Genomic DNA, 26,709 nt, shown 5'->3' on the forward strand with positions numbered 1-26,709 from the left:
ACGGAGGGGGACTTCCCTGGTGGCGCAGTGGTTAAGAATCTACCTGCCAATGCAGGGGACGTGGGTTCGATCCCTGGTTCGGGAAAATCCCACATGCCGCGGAGCAACTAAGCCCGGGTGCCATAACTACTGAGCTCGCGTGCTACAACTACTGAAGCCTGAGCACCTAGAGCCCATGCTCCGCAACAAGAGAATCCACGGCAGTGAGAAACCCGCGTACCGCAACAAAGAGTAGCCCCCACTCACTGCAGCTAGAGAAAGCCTGCGCACGGCAACACAAGACCCAACGCAGCCAAAAATAAATAAATTTAAAAAAAGAAGTGAAGGGAATTCAGGTTCTGGAGTCTGACACTGGGGTCACATCCAGCTCTTCCACTTAAAGTGCTGGTTGAAGTACCATTTCCTCACTGTGAAGTGGAGCCAATAATCCGACAACTTCCAAGGATTTATAAGCAGATTACAGCAGACCCTCCACATAAGGGTCTTAGGCCAGTGCCTAGCACAGAGACAGTGCTCAGAAAGTACTGGTAGAGAATATTTCAACAAATAATAGACCAAAGCAGTCTTAAGTCCTAGGCTGAGTCTGAGGCAGAATTCTGGGATAGATGTGCCTCGGAGCCAGCCCCGTGAAGTAAGTGTTTTATGTTTTATGGCCTGAAGATGTGGTGTTCTCTGCTACTGACTTCCCATTCCTGAGTCAGGCATAAACAGCTGCATGGTTGTGAGGTGCTCAAGTTAAACCAGGAGCCAGAGCCTTTAGAGTTTTCGGTATCCCTTTACCCAAGAGAAGTCAGGAGTGGGATTACACAACCTCCTGCCTCAGAATGGAGAAGCCTCACCCCTGTCGTCACTGGAGAAAGTTCAGCCAAATCCTGGGGACTGCGCCCTCTGAATGCACTGAGTGACCCTGGGCCATCCCACCTTCTTATGAGAATTCTGAGTCACCAGCATTCTGGGATGGAGAGCAAGCCCTCCCAGGATCAGCCGGCTCTTTCTGTTGCTGGGCAGTGCCTGGTTACCCTTCTGGCCTCATGACCCCCTCTGTTTCCCTGATTAATCTATATTCCTGCTATACAGAGCTCACCATTCCCAAAAACTGCCTTGTACTTTGCTCACACTAAACATCCTCCATCCCTATCTCCGGATTCCTAACCCATCAAAAACTCTACTGCACGTCCCTCACAAACGCCGCTTTCTCTGCGATGCCTTCTTGGAAACTTCATGTTCACACAGAAAGCCCTTCCTTCCCTCATCACAGAACTTATTACAGAATGTCTAACATGGGGCCGTGTCCAGGTCGAGTTCTGCCGCGAGCTGGAAAATCCTGAGGGCAGGAGCCTTTCCTTAACTTTCTATTGATATCCAGCCCAGCAACTTAAGCTTCACCTCTTCAACCTGGGAAAAGCAACACTCCTGTTCAGTCTCATGTCTTTTCTCTGCCTTTCTGCTTCTGCTCATCCTTTACTTCCTCTGCCCAACCTTGCCAACCCTTTGATGGTTAACCCAAGCCCTTCCTCCTCCAAGAAACGAACGACGCTCACTCGAGCAAGTCTTCTCAGCACCTCCAGATTCACACACTCTGTGTCCCTTTTCATTTGTGTATGTCTTGGCTCCAAAACAGACCACAGACTCTTTGAGAAGAGGGCCTGTGACTTGGAGTTGAAAGTCATGAGTTTAAGTCCCGCTTCCCTATATCCTACCACCGGATAATTGTGCGTGAGGATTAAATGAAATAATGCATGTAGAGAATTTGGCACATAGAAAGTATTTAATATAAAAATACTTAACATAATAGTCTGTACTATTATTATAAATAAATACAAAAAGATGGCACTCTTTTAAGAAGGGGACTTCAGCGTTGTTAAATACCCCGCCCTTTTTGCGGTACGTGGGCCTCTCACTGTTGTGGCCTCTCCCGTTGCAGAGCACAGGCTCCAGACGCGCAGGCTCAGCGGCCATGGCTCACGGGCCCAGCTGCTCCGCGGCATGTGGGAATCTTCCCGGACCGGGGCACGAACCCGCATCCCCTGCAACGGCAGGCGGACTCTCAACCACTGTGCCACCAGGGAAGCCCAAGGAAGCGTTTCTTAAAGGTTCCAGCGGGTCTGGGGGTCATGATTATCTTTTTCTTAAAGGTTCCAGCGGGTCTGGGTCATGACTATCTTGCCCACTGCCTTCCCTTCCCACAGACATCTAACCCTCACTGTTTTCTAAGTGCCTCTTTCCCATTAAAATTTCTACAACCACATTAACTTCAATGTATTACATCCGTCTAGGCAGAACTTTACCTTATCATTTGCCTTATAATCTTAACAGATAGTTTTCAAATGATCCCATTTGGGGAAGTATGTAAAAATATAACATGCAACTAGTTCTCTCATCTTCAGCTCCAAAGCAAGTGGTTTACTGAGGGCAAACTCAGGTCTATGCCAGAATTGCATCCTCCAGACGCAATGGCTTAGCAAAGACCAATGGTCTAAAGAGATCTGAATGCAGCTCACTTTCTTCTCCAGCTTCTCCAAAGCAAAGTCCACAGTAACAATAAAATAATAATGGTAATCATAACAATGTAGCTTCCCTTCTGTCATGGAAAGAATGGTAGCAACTCCCCAGCAGGAAAGCCTGTGCTTTGCCCGGCTTTTCTGTAGGGGAGACCTAGCCACACTCCTACCTAGTGCCCACAAGGCCAGGAGCAGACATTTGTGAAATGGCTGTTCACATTCAAGGCAGCCAACAACAGCACATGGCCAATTCTCTCTTTCCCAGAGGCAGACCCCTTGACCTGTGGGAAAATCCAGTTTTCTTTAAAACATCATCAAAAATCATCATCCCTTTTTTTAAAGATTAAAAACAAAAATTAAACCTACAAGCCATTTTCCCATTCCTATCTGGTTGGTTATTACTAACCCAAGCAGTTAAGTTCTTCTTTGGACTATCTTTTCCTAAGTCTCGTGATGACCTTGCATATCAAGTTCTCAGAATCATCTGATTACCAAGCTCCCAGGCTAGCTCCTCTCCCTTAAAAGATACTAATAGAATTATAAAAGTAACACTATCATCTATTCAGACCTATTAACATAGGAACTGTATGTTTCACATCTCTAACTCCTATAATTCAATTTGATTTTAGAAGTTAATCTAGTCTCAACCATTGTATAAGGTAGGTGAGGTAAGTGAAATTTGAAGAACAGTTAGGTAACTTGCTCAAGGTCACACCACCTGGTGGTGAAGCCAGAATTCAAACACAGGTCTCTTTAATTCTGTGGGATTCTCTCTCCACCTACTCTGCTCTACCCTTCTTTAATAAAGGATGGACAATCAGGATACAAAATGACCTGGCATCCTTTTCCCATCACCTGGGCCAGATCTTTGAAAGCAGCACCTACTTTCCATCCCAGAAATCACCTGTGTCCCAGCAGCGCAGGAGCCAGGAGCAGGGGCTCCTGGGCCACCGCTGCCCAAAGGCCACCAGAGCCAAGGCTGGACAGTGGACGCACTTACCAGTGTGCTTCCGGCTGTGCATCTGTAAGTGAGACAGCTTAAAATATCTCTTATTGCAGCCCGGGTAAGCACACATGAAGGGGCGTTTCTCACTGGTCTCAGATGCCGACCGAACAAGAGTCGGGGCTACTCCGGGCACTCGCCGCACGTCCTGCAAGCAGAGTGTAAGAGAAACGGAGGTTTTAAGGCACATGTGAACATTCACGTTGGTCCCAAGGAAAGTGAGCGTTGAAGTATTCCCAAAGAAGGGATGGCGGATGTGAGGCCTAAGCCACTCCCCGCCACACCCGAGGCGCCCGCAGCAGATGTCACTAATGGGTGAGAGAGCAGTATATTCTACAATGCAGTGCTCTAACATCATCATGGCTATCAACCAGAACGGGAACTTGAAATAAAATCTGTTTGGTGCTGCTGATCTGGAGCATCTGGAAAAGAAACGCTGGTGACTGGAAGAGCTCCCAATCCATCCTGTCTCTCAGCTTCTCCTCTTGAGGCAGTGAGGTCTGGAAGTCCAAAGCTCCAGGTTCTATTCTATTCCCTCCCTGGCCACATGACCTTGGGTCCAATCTGCAATGGGTTGGGAAGTCCTTAGTAGAGAAAAACAAAGGATGTTAAATGAACCCCCAACTAAGCAGACCTTCCACATATGAGTAAATGACAAGGAAGAAGGAGCTCCTGGGATATGGAGGTTCTGTCTGCGAGGGGAGCTGAAACTCCAGGAGGGCCATGGTGTAGCCAGGGCAATCCTTTACTAGAGACACTCAGAAACCCTGTGTCCGCCTTGCATCCACTCCACGTGTCCATCTCAGGGCATTCTTCTGATCCCCCTTACCTTGTGTGAGTGAGTGTGTGCATGGCCGGTCCTCCATGAAAAGGAGCTACAGGGAAACAGTGAGGCAAAAGCCCCTTAGGCTCCTGGGACCAATGAGTCATAGACAGGAACAGTGTTAAGTGCCTGAGGGATCACTGTATCCCTTGTGCTCTCACAGATGTGCAGTCAAGGCCCAAGAGCACGGCCATAGTTTGTGTTAAGACCTGGAAACACTTCTGAGCTTAACGCACTCCTGCCCTGTGCACTTCCCACACCACCCCCAAGCTCCTGTTTGCGTTCCTATTTCACACTGCCTTGCACCGTGAGATCTTTTTGAAGAAAACGTACAGTAGTCTCATATAGCTCTGCTATTGATGGGCGACACAGTGCCTAAAGGCAAAATGTGGCCTAAGTTTAAACGGTGAGCCAGCTGTGTCCGATTGGTCTACTCTAGCAGAAAATGAACACCCGACTGGTCTGGAGTGTATCAGAGGCCATGACAGCGAGTCTGACAAACTGCGCTTGGTGGAAAGGAAGGCAAAAGGAGCTTTTTACATTTCCTTTAATTCATCCTGAAGGCAGCACACACGGCAATAGGCTATAAATCTGAGTTGTCAATGTCAGTCCTGGTGGAAGAGAGTCTGACGGTACTTGTCTAATTTCCATCTGATTTCCATCATATTTCTGTAACCCTTGCCTTTATTCCCACCATTGGAAGGCCTGAGATGAGGGAGCACGCTGTTCTATCACCATGATGCTTCTGGAAACATTAATCAGGACATCTCAGAGCGCTTGCCCCACACATCACGTGAGGACTTGGCCCACACACAATTTGTTTCTAGTGTGCTGACTAGGCCGGTGAAAGTATCTCAGCCGTTCCTCATGTTGCAGACACGGAGTCACATGCCACAGTCACAAACACAGACCCTTGGTAGCTGCGCGTGGTTCTGAGCAACGAAAAGAGGCTCCCTGGAGGTGGCCTTCCCTCGAGTTTCCTGAATTCTCAGAAAACGTCAGCCTTTTTACTTTACTTTCTTTACTCTCCCTTAGAACCGCACAACACACAAAGTGAACCCTAATGTAAACTATGGACTTCAGTTAATAATGGATCAATATTGGCTCATCATTGTAACAAATGTACCACCAATACAAGATGTTAATAACAGGGGAGACCAAGGGATGGGGTGAGGGGTGGATATGGGAACTCTCTGTACTTTCTGTTTTTCCTTAAACCTAAAAACTGCTCGAAAAAAATGAATCCTATCTTTAAAAGAAAGCCCACGTATAAAACTTAGCACAATGCCTGGCATATAGAAAGTGTCCAGCCATACATGGTGCTGTTATTATTGTTATTATTAGCAATGATAGACTCTAACTTTGGGCACTTTACGTTGCAGACCAAGTCTCCTTACAAGTCAAGAGTCCAGGTCATTAATTCAAGCTCATTTACCCCCCGATACAAGATGTGCGCGGCCCACCCGGGAGAAGGTGAGTTAAGGCAGTGAAGGAGGAAGGTAAGGGGTTCTGCAGGAAGCATCCTGGTCTGAGTCAGGGAGGCGGCCACGTCCAAACTGGCCTCTGGAGAGGAGGAGGCCCCTAACCTGCCCCAGTGGAAGAGGAGGGGGTCCCTGCTGTCACAGGAGCCTACAATTAGGAACAGACTTACCAGGGCCAAACGGCCTTCAGCAAGGAAGTGAAAGACTGTTGGGAAGGAAAGAGGCATCTGGGGCCCCTGCATACTCACCTGAATGCCCCTGAAGACGCCGTGGGTGTGTATCCTGTACTGGGCACCACAGAGGATGGGAGTGGTGTGGTTATCACTATCGTACCCCGTGCCGTGGCTGCAAACACAAAGAAGGGAGAACAAGACTCAGGCTGGTTCACAGGCACCCTTTGGAAACGCACATCTGCAGCGGAAGGAATGTTCTTTAAAAGCTCCTGGGACGATATGGTTGGTTTCTGTCTTCCTCCACTGGGGCTGCTTTGGCAACAGGGCTCTGTGAAAGGCGGGGTTGCTCAATCCTCGGGTCACCCTCACACTCAGATTCTCAAGGGCACACCACCTGGGTCTATGCCTCTCTCAAACAAGCGGGGGAAAGTCACAGTGCAGGATTTCATCCGCAGCAAATTGTTTACCATCAAAACGGGGCTGACAGCTGTGAATATCTCAGGAATGAGCAGATGCCTCAAGTTTCACATTGAGTGCAAGGAATTTTTGTCGGCACCTCATGACTCAGTTTTTACCAGATAGCACCAACTAAGTGATGACACTTACAAGAAGAGATGTCACATCCTCAGAAGTGGGGATTACACATCTGTGGCTCTGCTCCACTTAACCCACAGATCAGTTTTCCAGATCAGCTTAACTCTTTGCAGCCAACCCGTACCTAGGTGGACAGTGCATAGGTTATCTTCCTCCTTCCTTCCTCTGACCAGTCCTCTAGTCAGAGCTCATTTGACCTTGGACTACTATCAAGAGCTGAGGGATGGAGAAGGTTGAAAAGAACACCTTGGAAGGGGCGGATGTTCTGCTCTAAAAGTATTCTCCCCTTCGGGTACAAGCTGATCTTTGTTCTGCAGTTATCTTACTTCCAGATGAGGCAGAGAGAGGGTTCCAGCCCACATGAGCAGCACAGTATAATCGTATCTAGACTCACCACGGGGAGCTTTTATGAAACGCCTCTGTAAAATGGTACAGCTGCTTGGACAATGTCTGGAAGTTCCTCAAAAGGTTAGACATAAAGTTATCATATGGCCCAAAAATTCTACTTCTAGGTATATTCCCAGAAGAAATGAAGATATATTTCTCCACAAAAACTTGTATACATTGTTTATTGGCGGCATTATTCACAACAGCCAAAAAGTGGAATCAACCCAAACGTCCATTGGCTGACGGTGGATAAAGAAAATATAGTATATTCCTAAAATGGAATATTATTTGACAATAAAAGGAATGAAGTACTGGTACACGACAAGGACAAACCTTGAAAACATTATGCTAAGAGAAAGAAGTCCGTCACAAAGGACCACCTGTTGTGTGACTCTCTTTATAAGAAGCGTACAGAACAGGCAAATTTATAGAGACAGAAAGTAGATGGGTGGTTGGTTGCCTAGGACTGAGGATTTTGAGGGGAAATGGAGAGTGACTGGTAAAAATGTCCTCAAATTGTGGTACTGGTCATACAACTGTGTGAATATACTAAAACCATTGAACTGTACACTGCAAATGGGTGAATGGTATAGTATGTGAAATATATAAAGCCGCTTAAAAAATTACCTTGGGGGTGGGGGAGGGATAAATTGAGAGACTGAGACTGACATATACACACTACTATATATAAAACAGATAACTGATAAGGACCTACAGTGTAACACAGCGAACTCTTCCCAGTTTTCTGTAATGACCTGTATGGGAAAAGAATCTAAAAAAGATTATATACGTATATGCATAACTGATACACTTTGCTGTACAGCAGAAAGTAACGCAACGTTGTAAATCAACTATACTCTAGGGCTTCCCTGGGGAGCAGTGGTTGAGAGTCCGCCTGCCGATGCAGGGGACGCGGGTTCGTGCCCCGGTCCGGGAGGATCCCACATGCCACGGAGCGGCTGGGCCCGTGAGCCATGGCCGCTGAGCCTGCGCGTCCAGAGCCTGTGCTCCGCAACGGGAGAGGCCGCAACAGTGGGAGGCCCATGAACTGCAAAAAAAATAAAGAATGGTGCTGCCAGATTTTGCCTCAGAGGCTGTGAAGAGATGCTGCCTTTGCTTGGTTTAGCCTTCTGCATGGAGCCAAAACGTGACTCACATGTTTTGTAGGGCTGAGGGATTTTTAGGCACCCGACGATAGAAGTCTGACTTATTTAAAGTTCCACCATCAAAGAGGAAGAACTTGGAATCTCCTGTATTGGGAGCTAATCTCTGGATGTTATCTGGATTCTTGGAGCGGGGTGGGGACAGGACATAGGAAATAGACTTCTCTCAGGATACTTGTCCCAGTAAATGAGGTGTTGCACCGCTCAAAGGGGATGTCATAATCCTCACAGCCAGATGCAACCAACAAACAAAAGAAGCAACAAGACTGTACCTACCAAATACGCCACTAGATTCTTCTACCAGGTCCGTGAACAAGAAAACCAGCCAGGTCCCTGCTTATCGGCTCTTGTGTCTCCATAAGACAAACTCACCAGTGCAATTCCACCCAGTAGAAACCCTGCAACAGCACACTCTTCCCAGCGTGGTCTGCCTAAAACACTGAGTACAACCCGTGGGCATTCAGTATGGTAATAACTCTCTTTGGGTAAGTAAAGGAAAGCAAGTCAGGGGACTCGGAACCATAGATTAATAAAGGCAGAAAAATCATCTACCCTGACCCCCATTCAACGCTTCTCCAGCTCATCCTCATGAGCTGGACAACAGGACTGGTGACTAGTTTTGAAGGCAGCCCACTCCACTTGGGGAGAGCTCTAATTGTTAGGAAAGGGCTTTCTAAACTGAGCAGAAATCTGCCTCCTCATTTCTGTCTTCTGGAGAACCAGAGAGTATTACTAATTTACAGCCGTCTCTGTGTATCTCCTCCACTGTATGGTAAACTTGGCCTTGAAGACAGACAGACTGACTTGCTCCCCTCTGTATCCTCTCAACTTTGTGACTGAAGTAAGGTGCGTAGTCCTGAAAAATTCCCAGAGATGGACTGAATCTAACTCCTCTTCCACATGACAATCCTTCAGGTACCTGAAGACAGCTCTCCAGACTACAGAGCGGTGGCTCTCACAACTACAGTGTGAACCGGCATCTAATTTCCATGCTTTCCAGGTCATCCTCTTCTTCATCCCCTTCATTTTATGAAGTCCCTCTCAAAGTGTAGGCTTAGGATGGACCCCGGTACCCGTGAACAGTATTTAAATAAGGGACTGAGAAAGGAGGATCACAAGAGTCTTTAGAGGGACTTCGCCAGTGGCGCAGTGGTTAAGAACCCACCCGCCAATGCAGGGGACATGGGTTCCATCCCTGGTCCAGGAAGATCCCACATGTCACGGAGCAACTAAGCCCATGAGCCACAACTACTGAGCCTGCACTCTAAAGCCCGTGGGCCACAACTACTGAAGCCCGAGCGCCCTAGAGCCCGTGCTCTGCAACAAGAGAAGCCACCACAATGAGAAGCCCACGCACTGCAACGACGAGCAGCCCCTGCTCGCTGCAACTAAAGAAAGCCCACACGCAGCAACAAAGACCCAAAGCAGCCAAAAATAAAATTTTTTAAAAAGTCTTTAGAAACAGAGAAATAACATAAATACCTAACACTGGAGAGTATATGCCTTACCCAAAGAGATTCCATTCCGAATTTTTCAAAATCAGTATGCTAGTCAATACAATGTGTTGTGCCCACAGGCTGCCAGAGCTCAATCCCTGGGCAGAGGGTCTGGGGCTTCCCTTCTCAACCTGGACAGAGTACTGCTAACACATCTAAGAGCACACGCCGTCTTAGCACTCAGGTCAGAGTGGTCTTCCTTAGTCAAATAAAATCTCCAACTCCCACCCTAGCACAAACCACAATTAAGGCAGGTATTCCAACCTTGAACTTGAAGGCGTGATTTTTGTTTTTTAACTGCAATTCAGGACTACACATTTATCCTTCAAATCCCATTCTATTTCTTTTAGCAAGCTATCCTCAACTATTGAAATCTCTTTGATTTGGCTTCCAAAGCATTTGCTTTCCATCCCATTTCATGTTATCTCAACATTTGAAAAGCATCTTTTCTGTTTTCACAAGAGGAAAAACTCTTCCTTGCTGTTGTTGGGAACTATTATATTAACAGTATGTATAGTTATTCTCTGGTATCCAAGGCAGTGATAAGATCCTAGAAGGTCTCGCCATAGGGCAACCTGAGGGAAGCCATCATAAAGAATCTGGTCATTTAGATGGGGTCCAGTCCAACAGAGCATAAGCAGGAATTAATCTGAGACAGAAAAGCTCAGGAAGATGGCAGCTGCCGTTGGGTCAATAGCTATTGTTAAGACCCAGCTGCGAGCTTAAATGGTGAAGTGAAACAAAGCTTTACCCCCAAAGAGATCAGACTTTAAAAGTTCCAATAAGTATGCTGTGGATGAACCAAATAGGAGTGAAGGTAGGATTCCTAGAGGTCTGAAACCATTAAAGGGCAAGGAGCTATCAGCCTAGAGAAGAGACTTCTGGGGCCAATGATACACCCTTCAAATAAAGGAATCACAGAGCCCCGGATAGTTGTGGGGTAAAAATTGGTCATGACCCAGAGACAAGGGTGTTATCATTCATGAAGCTGATATCAGAAAGCAGATTCTAGAGGACAGCATGAATCCCACCAGACCAAGCAGTTGAGAGACCCCGTATCTCCCTTAGGGTAGAAATGCATGCAGTGACTGGGTCTACCTTCCAAGCCAGGTAATGAGGGGAAAGTAAAGGAACCTTGGCACTACACACAGAAAGGCACATGCACCAAGCCTGAGTGAGGCTGGAATTTCTTAGGGAAAAAAATTGGTACTTTATAAAAAGTTTTCATGTTTTTCTGTTCTGTTGCCTCATAAATTTCTCTTTGACAGATAAGATAATGGACTTGGCTGAATGACAGGGGAAATGGATTTGTTGACTCTTCGGCCAAGATAATCAGGGAGAGCACAATGGGGTACAGTTAGGTGTAATGAGGGCAGCCATGGGTCCAGCAGGTGGGGAGAAGAGCCAGTGGTAACATGAGGAGGCTGAGTAATGCAACTGCTGCTTCCTTCGTGGCCCGGAGCACTGCGTGAGAAGCCACTCACCAGCTCGATAAAGATACTTAAGACAGATCCTTTGGTTTTATTGTTCAACTAGGCACAAAGCGTACAAAGCGTTCATTTAAGCACTTGGCTCTTAATGATCTTATCCACAAGGACATCAAAAAATAACTAAGCTATATGGGGAGCAAAAGTTAACTTTCAGATGTCTTTTTGCAATAAAGATCCATTACATTAGTGACCTTCCACTGAGACTAGTAATTCTAGAATAGACTTGAGCACTGCCTTGCATATGATTAACATACTTTCGTTCTTTTTTTTTTTACATCTTTATTGGAGTATAATTGCTTTACAATGGTGTGTTAGTTTCTGCTTTATAACAAAGTGAATCAGTTATACATATACATATGTTCCCATATCTCTTCCCTCTGGCGTCTCCCTCCCTCCCACCCTCCCTATCCCACCCTTCTAGGTGGTCACAAGGCACCGAGCTGATCTCCCTGTGCTATGCAGCTGCTTCCCACTAGCTATCTACCTTACGTTTGGTAGTGTATATATGTCCATGTCTCTCTCTCGCTTTGTCACAGCTTACCCTTCCCCCTCCCCATATCCTCAAGTCCATCCTCTAGTAGGTCTGTGTCTTTATTCCTGTCTTACCCCTAGGTTCTTCATGACATTTTTTTTCTTAAATTCCATATATATGTGTTAGCATACGGTATTTGTCTTTCTCTTTCTGACTTACTTCACTCTGTATGACAGACTCTAGGTCTATCCACCTCATTACAAATAGCTCAATTTCGTTTCTTTTATACGTTCTTAATCTCTCTTTTCTTCCCCATGTGCTTTCCAAAATCCAGCTTAATAGCTTTACCAACAACTCATGCTACTCTCACTGCTCTATGGGTTCCAGAATCTACTGGGTTTTTTTTTTCCCCTACTTTAAGATATTTGCCTCATTTAAGACTAAAACTAAGACAAAAGTCTAATTCTCCGTGAATTTCCAGATTATTGGCCAAGGGTCAATAATTTTGCTAAACTGGTCAGAATACAGATTTGGGTTTTTTTCCTTAAAGCAATGTCACAAACTCAGGTACCTACAGGGACCAAGTAAGTGAGAAAAATAAATGACAAAGGCCCTGGAGAGAAAGATGGCACCGAACTGGCAGGGACAGCCACCCCACCCCCTGCTCAAAGGAGGCAGCCAGGACCCCACTCTACCAGCCAAGTGCTGTCGATCACATAAACTCTGTTGTCAGATCTTTCCAGTCTCCAGAAAAGTCAGAAATCAGGACTTTTATATGAGATCACCTGAGTTTTAAATTCTGGCAAATTATTGAAATTTTAAAGAATCACTGTCAGGTCAAACAAAACGTACCCCTGGCCTAAGGGCCACCAATTTGCAACCTCTGCTTTAAAGGTTGAGCAGTGAAGTTTAAGCCGCGAACTGGAAAATTCCACCTGGATTCTGTTGCTTCCTCCTACATGGCAACAAAGTGGAGGTGGGGATGTGCCTGATTCTTTGAGAACTGAGTATTAGAATCTTCCAAACCCTTGAAAGCTTGAAAGGATGCTGTACTTGAACAGCAGGAATGGTCAGCGTTGCTAGAGCAAAATCCGTAAGTTACCATCTACAGGGGTCAGCGGTTTACCTCTAAAATGTCACTGGTCCATTTGAAAGTAGGCTTAAGCACTGAGGTTACAGATAGAAAAATGCAGTTGCTGTGCAGTAAGTTGAAGTGTATCTATTTTCTATAGTTACTGTAACAAATTACCACAAATTTGGTGGCTTAATAGGACACAAATTTATGCTCTTACAATTCTGGAGACCAGAAGTCTAAAATCAGCCTCACTGCTCTAAAGTCCAGGTGTTGGCAGGGCTATTTTCTTCTGGAGGCCGAGGGGAGAATCTCTTTCATTGCCTTTTTCAGTTTCTAGAACTAACCTGCATTCCTTGGCCCCTTCCTCACTTCACTACATCACTCTGACCTCTTGCTCCCTGCATCACATCTCCTACTTGTCTTCTAGAGTCAAAATCTCCCTCTGCCTTCCTTTTTTTTTTGCGGTACGCAGGCCTCTCACTGTTGTGGCCTCTCCCGTTGTGGAGCACAGGCTCCGGACGCGCAGGCTCAGCGGCCATGGCTCACGGGCCCAGCTGCTCCGCGGCACGTGGGATCTTCCCAGACCGGGGCACAAACCCGTGTCCCCTGCATCGGCAGGCGGACTCTCAACCACTGCGCCACCAGGGAAGCCCTGCCTTCCTTTTATAAGGACCCTTATTATACTTAGGACCCACTCAGATGTTTAGTATATCTCCCCATCTCAAGATCCTTAACTTAGTCACATTTGCAAAGTCCCTTTTTGCCATATAAGGCAACATTCGCAGGTTCCAAGGATGAGGACTTGGATATCCTTGGGGGTCATTATTCAGCCACCAAAGGAACTGGATTTATTTGGTTTCTTCCAGATACATTTGCCAGAGCTAAATTAACCTGGATCCTTTATCTCCAGATTAATCTGCAAAACTAGTCTGAAAGAACATGGGTTCTGCATCTGAAGGCGTGTGTTCCAGGCCCACTTCCATCATTTATTTGCTCTGTGGTCATGGGTGAGTCATCTAAACCCTCTGTGACTGAGATTCATCCTCTACAAAATGAAGCAATGACCTATTTTATACATTTGTTTGAAAACCAAAGAGCTAAGCTATATGGGGAGCAAAAGTTAAATATCACTCAGTAACTTTACCCTAACAAAATGTTCAGGTTGGGCTTCCCTGGTGGCGCAGTGGTTGAGAGTCCGCCTGCTGATGCAGCGGACGCGGGTTCGTGCCCCAGTCTGGGAAGATCCCACATGCCGTGGAGCGGCTGGTCCTGTGAGCCATGGCTGCTGAGCCTGCGCGTCCAGAGCCTGTGCTCCGCAACGGGAGAGGCCACAACAGTAAGAGGCCCGCGTACCACAAAAAACAAAGAAAGTTCAGGTCTATGGTTATACGCATTAGGTGACTAACAACCACAGAAATTATTTCTTGTATGCTTCTTATAAGCCTGGTGATTGAGATCTATAAAACATATACTTTTATCCTTATCACAACACTAGAAGTCATTAAGGATATCACTCTAGACAAATGACTTAGCCTCCCTGGCCTCAGCTTCACGTAAAATGAGAAAAACAGTACCCTCGCCATTAGACTGTTATAAGGTCAAATGAGGTTAGGTAAGTAAAGCACAATGCTTGTTACATGGTATGCCCTCAATAAATGTTACTCAATAGTATTATCCCCATTTTACAGCAAAGAATACTGAGGTTTAAGGAGAGATTGAGTTATTTGCCTAAAGTCAGATAGATGGCAAGTGGCAGAAATGGGGTTTGCGTCCAGGTCAGTGTAGCTCTTCTTCCTTTGAAACCAGCTAGACAATTCTGGTGGTGCAAGCCCATCCTGGGTTCACTTCTATCAGCATGACACTTGAATAATTCCCAGCTCTTTTCTCTAGGGGTGTGAATGAAATTAGCTACATGTGGAGGTTTGAAAAATGCAGTAGGAGTGGGTAGGACAGGAGGATGGGGGCCGGGAGGAGGAGCAAGTTCAAAATATGCACTCAGCATACTTCAGCTTCTGCTCAGAGGCACAATATTTATTTGGTATAAGAGAGCGCCAGGTAAACTGCAGGAAGTGGCCTGCTTATGTGCGATAGAGCAGTTGAAACTGAGGACAATTTTTACAAGAAAATTTCTTTCTACCTAACTGGGAAAATAAACTAAGCAGAAGCAGTTATCAGCAAAGCGTACATCTCACCACATCATTTCTGGCAGTGGCATGGATGGTACATTTTCCTAAACAGCTTGAAAATGCATTAAAATGTATCTTGAGAAAGTGTGCTCTTCCTAGACAGCTTTAAAATACATAAACATGTGACCTTAGAAAGTTTGTAAAAAGAGAAAAATGTCCCTCATCTAACACAAATTATGAGCCCTATTCATGCTAAAAACTTGTACATTGAGGTTCGGCCCAGAAAAAACTTAATGTTTAAAGAGTAGCTTCTTTAGAAATGATTAATTTTGAGATTTCACAGGCACGAGAAGATTAATAAAAAGGAATTGAGGTTTTACACATGAGGAAAACCAGAGCTGCCCTGAAATCCCTTATCAACAGAAGAGGTTTTTTTTTGTTTGTTTTTTTTTTAAAAAGAGACTTTTGAGGGCAACTAGCATTTGATAAGAATATTCAAAAAGGGGAAACTACCACCTGTGATTTCTCTCTCCCACCTCTAACCCTTGGCCAGGTGGGCATCCCCCCTTCTTCACCTCTGTCTTCTCACCTCTGCAGAATTAATCAGATTTAAACAGAAGCACATGGGAAAACTTCATACTCTTGTGTATCCAGAAAATGGAATTTACCCATCAACCCTTCTTCTCTCTCCACCTTTGCTACTCAGGCTTATATATGAGATGCTTAGGTGCCTGATTCCTTTTGGTGTTGAAAATACACTTTGCTGCCTGCCTTGAGAACCATCATCCCTGTCTAGGGTGTCAGTTTTGAGGGAAAAGATCAATGGAACCATGTTTAAAAAGTGTGCTTCCTTAAAGTTTAAACACAAGAGATGAGACTGAACACACCACCACTCCTCAATTATTCTTGCTAAAAAAAAAAAAAGGAACCCAAATCTAATCAAGCCTCCAGATCTAACTACTTACTTATAGGAAATACAGGGCATGGACATCCAAAGTCAAAAGACTATAAGAGGAAGGGATCTGCCAAATCCTGACTGTGAGATATTCTACTGACCAATTGACCTGCCATCTTCAACAAATCATAACATGAGAAAAAAAGAGGAAGTGGGGGCGGGGAGGGCAGTTGCAGCATAAAAGAGACTTAAGAGAGGACAATCAACAAAATAAAAACCAACAAAACAATAAGCCCCTGCGCAAATGCTCACCGTGCGCAAGGATGAGCCAGAGACAGCCGGACTTGAACCGTTCAGTTCTAGAGGCCTTAGAGTCAAGAAGTCCCCGCGGAAGCCTCAGTGGTCACATCAGAATGCTTGGGTTTAAAGCTTTACTTTAAAGCAAATGTAATTTCCCTACAGCCAGAGTAATTTCAAAACTCACTTTCATATCCATTTATAAAATCTGACTTGGGAAAATGAATAGATATAGAATTATCTTTTTGTACATATTCAGAGCTGGTGTCGACCTAGCACAACTACCTCTAGTTCAATACAAATGCTATGTTATTCTCTTGCCTGAGTGTTATGGTTTACAGGCAATATTTAAATAAAATTCTGCACAAATATTATCAGCAATGCCATCGAGCCATCCTCTTTTCTTTGTGTGATTTAATCGTTTATAGTGGAAGCACAACAAATCAGTGTATATAAATATATGTGATGTATAATGTATACATACATGGATGCATAATACAACACATAAATACATAAGATAATACATATAAAGTATATATCAATACAAACAACAAAGGATTACTCTGCTACTGAGAACATAAAGGGAAAGGCTGAAAGATGCAGTTTCTTTTACTAATCCAGCATAGAAAGTAGAATCTAAAAATGAAACGACCAAGATAAATTTGACTGAGTTTAAAAAAAACACAATATCTGTAATCTGATAACTTATGAGTATAAAATTTCCTCAGTAGTCTACAGAAAACAATCAGCCATATTTTTACTTGAAATATTTACTCTCCTCCTGTCCTCAGGTGTTTCATTTCAGTTCAGACCTCAAGAAAAAGACAAGTTTTTTACTTTTAATTTAAATATATTTTATGTCACTTTTCATTAAAAATTATACTATGGTAATAATTCTAACTATTGTACTTTTTAATGAACACTTTTCCCATGAGCATTAGAAAGAAGGCTCCTCCCGCCCACTCCATCCTTCATTTATTTTCTATCCAGGTCTTGTACATCCCTGCAGCATCCAGCTCCACATCATATCTGGAGGGGAAGAGGACTCACCCCACTTTCACTAACTCTGACTTTTTAAATTCTCTACTGAGTATCTTTTTTTCTTTTTGCTCACCATCCTCTGGTAACACAGCCTCTTCTCCTTTCAGGGAACCACCTCTCTCTAATCCCACCCTCAGGCTCCAGGGGTGAGTACATGCCTATGGCCTGGCCAATCAGACCACTGCATTCTCTAGCTACCCAATCCAGGCCAATCAGAGGCTTCCCTGGGTCTTTTGGTGGAGAAGAACCAATAGGGAGGCAGTCTTCTTGTGAAGCTGCAGGTGCCAAAAAATAGCTATTTTTGCCACAGTGAAGAGAGCCTGTCTGAGAGGACAGCCAGCACAGAGGAGAGCAAAGACAAGGGACAATGAAATAGTGTTCTAAAGACACTGTCTCAGCCCCTGAATCCATACATGGGTTTTTTTTTTTTTTTTTTTTTTCATACATGGGGTTTTAAAACACAATACAATAAGCCGCTAAATTCCCTCTTTGACCTATGCCAGTTACAACTAGGGTTCTGCCACTTGCTGTAGAAAAAGTCCTGATAATACATAATCTAACAGTTATCTAGAAGTAATTGGATTTATTTTTCAGCAAATATATCAAAACACAATACCTATAAGTGAGTACTGCAAAAGGTCCCTTCAAAGTATTACCTTTTGGGTACTCTGCTCAATGTTAGGTGGCAGCCTGGATGGGAGGGGAGTTTGGGGGAGAATGGATACATGCATACGTATGGCTGAGTCCCTTGGCTGTGCACCTGAAACTATCACAACATTGTTAATTGGCTATACTATAATAAAAATTAAAAGTTAAAAAAGTAAATAAATAAAAATAGCCCTCCATCCACATTTCATGATAGACACAAAACTCAGAGAAATGACATCAAGAAAAAGGTAAAAAATTAAAATTAATGTATTCATTTAAAAAAATATATTACCTTTTGGAAGATGCTCACTTGTTCCAACCATGCTAGCTATTATTGCTAAAACTTGTTTGTATTCCTCTTTAGAAAGTTTCTTTATAGTCACAGCTCATATGTTTTCACTTCCACGCAGCCTAGTCATTAGCTACTATTTAATAGGGAATACAGGCTTAGTGGTTAATAGCCTGATAACAACGCTTGTATAAATCAGCCATTATGAACCATCAAGCTTTCCTCACGACTTGAAATGGTATACAAACCTCCTCCAACTGACTTTTTTCTCTTATTTCACACTCAGAGCAGAGCTGGAAGCTATTTTAAATCTAGTTTCCCATAACAGTTTGGGGAGAATACAGCTCCCCTCCAAAAATAAAACTCCACGCTATTTACTGGCTCCTACTGCTGGGAAGAATATTTTTAGGCATGACTTCCCTTCCTACTTCAACACATACAAACATAGGAACGCATGTCCTCCTAGATCACCTCATCAGACCATATGAAATATCTGGATCTCCCCTTACATGCATCTGGTATTGAAGTGCTACTTCATCAGAATCCCAGTTTCATCTAACTCACTGGGTTCTATAATATCAATGCTTTGGCTCTATGGCCAGAGGCGCTGCTAGATTCACCCCAGGAACAGCTGTCCCAAATTCACGATAGACAAATTCTACACAGGGAAAATGAGCAGGATATTTTCAGCCTGGTCTCAAAGGCTTCCACCCAGCTTGCTCACACTCTCCTAAATCTGAAAATTTTTACTCAACCATTCTCAATTACTTAAAAAAAAAAAAAAAAGTCCTCCCTAAAACCCCAGAATCAAGCACAGTGCTCTTAAGACTAAGCCCTTTTCTGCTTCTCCAGTTGAAATGGAGGTTTGTACATGTGAAGGGCACGTGCATAATCATCTCTACCAAAGGCACAACCTTTTGGCTGACATTAGTAACACAACAAAGTATTTCAACGTGAAGAAACAAAAGAAATACCTTGTAATACATTCACAGGAATCACAGGCACTCTCAAAGAGATTTATGAAGCCAGAGGCATTACTGTTAAAATTCCTGAAAAGGAGAAATTCAAAATAGAGACATCTGACATACAAGACTTGAAAAAGAGTTGAGAAATGCCATTCATGTTCTTGAAGAAAGGACTAGCAATTTTTCAAAGGTCAAAATTCTCCAAAATTAATTTTTAAACCTGATGTATTTCATTCAAAATTCCAATTAAGAGTTTTAAAAAATAAACTTGTTACTTTAGAATGGGTCTTTATTTCTAAAGATAATATAGACAGTTGTCAATGTACTCTGCACTGGTTCCTCTATTCTTTTTTTTTTTTTTTTTGCGGTACGCGGGCCTCTCACTGCTGTGGCCTCTCCAGTTGCAGAGCACAGGCTCAGGACGCGCAGACTCAGCGGCCATGGCTCACGGGCCCAGCCGCTCCGCGACATGTGGGATCCTCCCAGACCGGGGCACAAACCCGTGTCCCCTGCATCAGCAGGCGGACTCTCAACCACTGTTGTCACCAGGGAAGCCCTGTTTCCTCTATTCTTAACATCTCACATTATTAGTACGGTGTATTTGTCACAATTAATGAACCAATATTGATAAAGACTTTCTTTGAAATTAACAAAATGAATCTAAAGTTCATCTTGAAGAATAAACAAGAGATAATAGCCAGAAATAGGTTGAAAAAAGAAATACAATGCTAGGAAAATTTCCTATCAGGTATTTAAACAGACTATAAAATTATAGCAAAGAAAACAGTCTGATGCTTGACAAAAAGAGCCGGACTGATCAAAAGAAGAGAATAACGAGTCTAGAAATGGATCCAAGGAATCTGATAGGATTCAAGAATTGATAAAGGTAATATACGAAGTTAATGAGAAAAGGATGGATTATTCAAAGCAGTTTGGGGATCCTGGCTAGTCATCTAGAAACAAATCAAGGTGGAATCCAATTGCAAAATAAATTCAGAATAAATTAAATGTTTAAGTGTTAAGAAGTCAATCAAAAAATATACCAAAATACAATAAGTAAATTTTTTTAAAATGAGGGGACTCCCCTGGTGGTGCAGTGGTTAAGAATCCACCTGCCAATGCAGGGGACATGGATTCCATCCCTGGTCCGGGAAGATCCCACATGCCGCGGAGCAATGAAGGCCATGCACCACAACTACTAAGCCTGCCCTCTAGAGCCCCTGAGCCACAACTACTGAGCCCGCGAGCCACAACTACTGAGCCTGTGTGCCACAACTACCGAAGCCCGCGTGCGTAGAGCCTGTGCTCCACAACAAGAGAAGCCACCGCAATGAGAAGACCACGCACCACAACGAAGAGTAGCCCTCGCTCGCTGCAACTAGAGAAAGCATGCACGCACTAACGAAGACCCAACGCAGCCAAAAATAAAATTTTTTTTAAAAATGGGATTGGAGAAATCTTTTCTATATAAAAGCCAAAAACTTGTAACTATGAAACATAAACTGATAATTTTTACTATGAAAACAAAAATTTCTGACAGAAAAAAAACCATTAATAGTTAAAATACAAACCAGATAAAACATTTGCAGTACATATGACAAGCAAAGGGTTAATATCCTTAGAAACAAAGATCTCTTGTAAACCAATTTACTAATAGATGAACTATCCCAGCTCCTAGCTAACCAACCCCAGTTGCCCACGGAGCCTCTTCTCTCTCAAGGACCCTGTTCCAGCAATTCTATCCCCTCCCATCATTAATTTTTTTCCCTCTTCTTGAACATTCTCAACAGCAAACATGCAGGTACTTCCATCTAAATATAAATAAATCAAAGCAATAAAAAACCACCTTCTCCTGACCCTCTTTCCCCGTTGAGCTAGAACCCCATTTCTTTGCTCCCTTTTGCTGCAAAACTCCACGGAAGTGTGTTAACTTAATACAATGTCTCCAGCTTATCTCCTCCTATGATCTCTTAAACCCATCTCTACTAGGCTTTTGCCCTTTCCCTCTAATCTTTTCAGAGGCAACTACAGTTAATAGTTCAGTAAATGTTTCCAGAATTTCTTCTCTGCAGATACAAATATACCCCAATACGTTTAAAAACTAGTTATCTCTGTATGGTGAGATAACAGATGACTTTTCTTTTTTTCCTTTATAAAGTTTTGGTACTGTCTGAATTTTTTTAATATATAAGCCTGTGTTACTTTTATAATCAAGGGGAAAAAAGTTGTTTTCATTTTGATAAAGTCACTATCTTAGCCTTAAGAACACTACATCTGTGGCTTTGCTTTTAAAATGAAGAGTTAGAAATAAAACTAGAATAAATGAAATTGTTCACTTTTAAGAGGGAAAAAAACCCTACTAAAAATAAGCAGTAACCCCTCATTCCAGAGATGTATTTATTTGGATGACTTTTTATGAGTGCAGCTTCTATATTGATGTCTTTCTAGCTAGAGGTTATGATTTTTTTCCTTGGATAGATGACGGAGAAGGATAAATGGTGAGCAGAGGGTCTCAGAAGGGCCTAGGATGGGATCACAGAATGAGAGGTCCAAAAGGCACCTTGAAGTCATGAAAGAGATTCTCTACTCATCTGATATACCTTCTCGCCCTCCAACACACACACACACACACACACACACACACCCCTTTATCAACAGACTGGAGCCCTCATTAACCCCTCCCTGCACCGAGTCCACCATGATCCTCCTTCCCAGCTTGACCCCCTTCATCACCACCTTCCTTTGCTATCTTTCCTGCTTGGCTTCTTTCTTCTGACCTGAACAAACCTGTTATTCATCCTCCCGTTTATGAGATAAAACTAATTCCTTGCTTTAAAACAGAACAGTTAGAAACACAGTGTGGAGATGGTAAGTCTATAAAGCCCAAAATACTTTTTAAAGTGAAGTATTTTTAAGAGGTTGAGAATATTTTCAAAAACACTCCCATGAAGGTCGAAACACAGAACTCTGCAATGGCCTATAGAAGTGCATTTGCTGAATTAGATCTAAGCTGAAGCCAATCATTTGTTATAAAAAAGAAAAGGACACAAATGTATACCTATGCATGGAAAAAGGTCTGAAAGCGTATGCAACATTATAGTAATAGTAGTTTCATCTGGGCCACTGGGGGGAGTGTTAATTTCCTTTCCTATAAAGTTGTAGTTTCTAACTGTTCTATAATTTATACATATTACTTACATAATAAAAAAATTAAATACATGAATTGAACATAAGCCCAAAGAGAAAAGAAGGGGAAAGACAAAAAGCTAGGGAGGGGAAAGTAGCAACAGGGAAGTGGCAGAGAAACCGCTGAATTAGTCCACGTTGAGAGGTACAGGGCAGACAGCTCTAAATCACAGTCCTCATCTTTATCCTGCAAACCCAGGAGAGTCCCCTGCTTTGTTCTGGTAAGTATGGCTAACAGACTCTAGCCAAGTCCAACACAGTTGAAATGCATAAATGTAACCATATAGAAGAAGAAATTAACAGCTTCATCCTGGGAGTGGAGGAGTACCCTCAGGAATGCTGGTATTCCCAGAGCTGCTTCTCTCCACCTTTGTGTTTGCATCACAAGTTCCAGGAGCCCCTGAAAAGCAAGCTATCCATTTTCAAGAAGTAAATCTCTTGGACGAATACCTTCTGTTCACTGGCTGGAGAGGAAAGGTGCTGGGCTGTGTATTGGAACTCCAGCTATCTCTTCTGGCACAGGTTCTCAGGGATGAGACCATGTCTAGTGAGGATTTTCTCCAGATTCGACAGCCTTGGCCCTACCAAAACACGCAGCTTTGTTTTCACCATACATCACTCAACCTGAGTCTTTCGTTTTTCCTTTCAAGCATCCACAGGTCAAATACTGTGTGTTCCCAATGGTCTGAACTTCTTGGACCAGCAAAGGGACATTCATTTTGCTCAGCACTCCTTTCACATTTCTATTGTGTTCGATTTCCCACTCCCCCTACCCAAGTCCCCAGAGAATAACTTCTTCCTTGTTTTAATAACCTGGACCGCAGTCAAGGTTGATGTGTTTCTCCATTTTGCAGGATATTTTCTTCAGAAGAGACAAAACAGAGGCTGACAGAGTAGCAGGGCTTGGGAGCAGCGTTAGGAAATCAGCAGGCGTTAGGAACACACAGAAAATGATTCTAAAGAAATACAAAGCAGACAGCAATGCGAGGCACCGTACACAGAATTATTCATAAAGGTGGACTAGTGCTTAGAAAGATGACCCACTTAGAAAATATAATTTCATTTGTTGGTAAGGAAAAGGGTCAGAGTTAAGAAAGTGGCTTCATAAAGTACCTTCTCTTTGACTTAAACTGAAACACAATATTCTCCCATTTGAGGTCATAAAAGTAGCTCTGATCCCTATGGGCACGCAGAGATTAGAAAATGAGTAAAGGGAGGAGGAGAGAGGAGTAAATCACTGGTAAGATTCCCTCCTCACCACCCCGTTTCATGTTTTCATCTCGTCTTGCCCATGTCCCCCCTACAATCCTATCCCCAACCAGTATAATAACACTGCTCCCCAACATCTAACGAAAGATGTCTCTGTGGACTTGCTTAAGCAAGGAAACAAGCTCACTCTTTTTTTAAAAAGTAAAATTCTCAAGGAAAGACGATGTGAACAAATATTTAGTGGGCGTTAGTGGGAGGCACATGATCTTTTAATAAAAATGTTATAATGCCTCTTTTTTATGAGTGATTTAGAAACTATATCCTTTTTCTCCAAAACATGACTCAAACCTCCAGTATTCATGTTACAGATCTACCTTGTCACCATGATTTTTCTTACTACTGATTTCAGATAGTGTCCAGACACTAGTAACAGATACATGCAAAAACACAGTTATTTCTCTTTGTCTTTCTTCATGGAATATCTTTTCGCAAATGTATTTTCCGTATTAACAGCCTTTTCATACCATGGCAAAGGAAAGCAAATATGGTACAGAGAATAAAGATACCTACCCAGATTATGCACCCCCTGGGGAAAAACCACTTTCTACTGGGATATCAGCTTCAACTGAATCCAGTTCTCAGCTGTTCATGGCCTTGGAGGAAAGAGCTAAGGAGTTGCTATTTTTAGGGCTAAGAGAGGCAAACCGCGTGGGTCATGATGTATTAGTGAGCTGTAAAATCAATCTACACATCTCAACCAGCATTTTTTTAAATGATATGGAATAAAGTAGAAAGCATCAGTATGCACAGCATGTAATAAGTATTGTTTTGTGAAAACTTCTGTGTGTGTGGGTACATCTGATCTCAGTGTGAAAAGGTATTTCTAACCGTGGTCGCAGTCTAGAAAGTTTAAGAAACTCTAATCTAGGGCCCAGATACTGGAGTCAGACAGAAGTGGGTTCCAACGTGGCTCTGACCCTTACTTGCTAAGTGAACTTGGTTAGGTGGCTTAACCTCTCAAGCTTCCTCATGTGGAAGATGGGTGTGAACATAATACCCTAGGATTGTCATGAGATCAAAAGAGGAGAGGTATATAAAGCCCTTCACACCCTGCCCAGTAATGTTAACATCCATCTTCAGGTAAATGTTCAGCTCACACTCAGAAGCAAACATTTAGTTGACTTACAAAAGAGAGAAAAACACAGTGTGAGAGAAGATATTAGGAAAGTAGACAATTGTAATGTTTTGCTCTCCAAAGAGTTACTCTTCTATAGGACTGTCTACTGGAGGAGTCCTTGATGCTTTTTATACAACTCTCTGGATAGAGAATTCAAGAAATACATTTTAATTTCAGGAATCCTTTTCCAAAATGTAAGCACCAGATCAATGAAAACACTTCTAGTTTTTGTTTCTTACACAGGATTGAACAAAACAAATTATTTGTATTTTGTGCTTCATCTTTATAACATAGCTTCTGACTCCCTAGCAGGTGACTAATATCACGTGTCTAAAGATCTTAAAAGGTACCAAAATTATCTCACCTGTGGAAAGACCCAGATTCAAATACATGCCAAGATTCCTTATATGTAATTTTCGTAATTAAGTAAATAAACTAACCCTGTACTCCAGCATGAAGAAATTTAAAAAACTGAAAACACACCACTCACTCCACAATCATGTTCTATCTATTCTTGGCATGTAGTTTGGGGAGAGTTACTGAATTCTGATTACAGTAGAGAGAAGAAAAGCAAGGGATCCAGAAAGAAAGGTTGGGACCACGAAACATAGGACAAGTTTTGAGTAGGTGTAAAGATACAGTCCTAAAACTGTCAGCAGCCCCTTGGATGGAAGTGGGGAGAGAAAAAAATCCAAGTCCATAGCAGGCTTTTTTACTTTTGGGTCTAGAGAGACGAAGTGGAGATTTGGTTAAAATAGAAAAATTGGGGGCTGGGGGTGGAAAGAAGGATCTAATAGTGAGTCTTAGAAGATGAAAAACAACTTCACTAATCACTGAAGGATGATCCAACAAACAGGACTGAACCAACAAAAGAAAGATGAGAAGAGGAAGGCTGGTTTTGGTGTTTAAGCAGAGAAAATAAAATCAAAAGAAACAGTTACAGAAATGTCCTAGGGTGCAGGCTCTAAGGCTGGGGAAAACACAGATGTTTAGGAATTTTTAAAAGTTTTTGCAGAAAGTCTGGCCATAGACTTGGGGTAAAAATTAAGTTCTCCCTGAGAGATTTAAAGGTAAATAGAGAAAAGGCAAGTTAAGTATGGCTGAAAGATTTGACCGATCTAACAGGAATATGTGTAATGCCACAAATTTAATATTTTTTTTGAAACGTTCACCAGGAAATGAGCAGGGTTGCTACAGCATCATTTAAAAAATTTGTTTTCAGGGGTATGTTGATGAGAAATGTCACCACCTCCATTTTTACCCACAGTATATCTACAATAAATAAGAGCAGGCAGAGAGAGACAGAGGGAAAAAATGAATAGATTCTTCCCATCCCTGTGCACCAACTGCTACCCTGATTACCCATCCTAACTCCTGCATCACCCCAGGTGCCAGTCAACAAGGCCTATGTCATTTGCTTTGCCATCATCGCATTGTCCACTCACTTGCTCTGCCCTTCTGTCCATTTCACTGAGCTGGAGCTCCCAGCAGCAACTCTAGAAGAGAAGAAGAGGTGGGGAATGGGGACTGGAGCATGCGTGGCTCTAGCAAGCCCCCCAGATCCCACAGTCCAATGAGAAGCCACTAAATACACAGAGATGTAAAGCCAGCTGTCTAGTCAAGAGTGCTGAACTGAGGATTCGATCCCACTGGGGCTGATAGAGTCGGGGTGTGGAAGGCATCACAGGGAGGCTGGAAAGAGCCTTTGCTTTGGAATCAGATCTGGATTTGGAATCCCAGCTCTACCACATAGTATGATGTGAACTTGGGAAGTTACTTAATTCTCTGAGCTTGACTGACTTATTTGGAAAACAGGATAACAGTACCTAGGCATCAATGCCATCAGGAAGATTAGATGAGGTGACCTAGACGAGTACCTGACACACCACAGGCGCTTCATGACTGTCACATCCTACTGCCCACCAACTCAGATTTGAAACTAGAAGTGAGTTCTTTTACCGTTTAAAGCAAGTCCCACCTGCTTTGTTTTTTCAGTTCCAGGTGCAAAGCATTGCCCCTACCTACGTTTGATTGCTATGTTCTCCCTACTCTGGTTGTGTATCGAGTGTGATAAAAGCCTGTTCAGGCAACCAGGTGTGAACACATCTGACTTTGGATGGTCCAAATCGTCTTCACTCAAATAGAAGTTTGGATCCTGGACTTTGTAAACTCTAAGCATTTCTTGATAAGAGAATGTAATGATTAACCTCTGTGATAT

At 43.2% G+C, this 26,709-nt stretch overlaps 1 protein-coding gene across 7 annotated transcripts in view; it reads right to left on the minus strand.

Moving 5' to 3' along the window:
- WT1 (WT1 transcription factor) overlaps window positions 1–26,709 on the minus strand; it is a 52,274-nt gene that overhangs the window by 7,974 nt on the left and 17,591 nt on the right. For 4 of the 7 annotated variants that reach the window (XM_032639524.1, XM_032639523.1, XM_032639529.1 and 1 more), the window contains 2 exons: window positions 6,057–6,153; window positions 3,502–3,652 (listed from right to left, as the gene is read on the minus strand). In XM_032639524.1, the coding sequence (XP_032495415.1) occupies window positions 3,502–3,652; window positions 6,057–6,153 (248 nt within the window). Of the gene's footprint in view, window positions 1–3,501; window positions 3,653–6,056; window positions 6,154–18,928; window positions 19,004–25,936; window positions 25,988–26,709 lie in introns of all 7 variants that reach the window. The other 3 variants (XM_032639528.1, XM_032639527.1, XM_032639525.1) reach the window with 2 other exon arrangements.

This window comes from Phocoena sinus, chromosome 8 (genome assembly GCF_008692025.1).
Source record: "Phocoena sinus isolate mPhoSin1 chromosome 8, mPhoSin1.pri, whole genome shotgun sequence".
In the NCBI taxonomy this organism is placed as follows: domain Eukaryota; kingdom Metazoa; phylum Chordata; class Mammalia; order Artiodactyla; family Phocoenidae; genus Phocoena; species Phocoena sinus.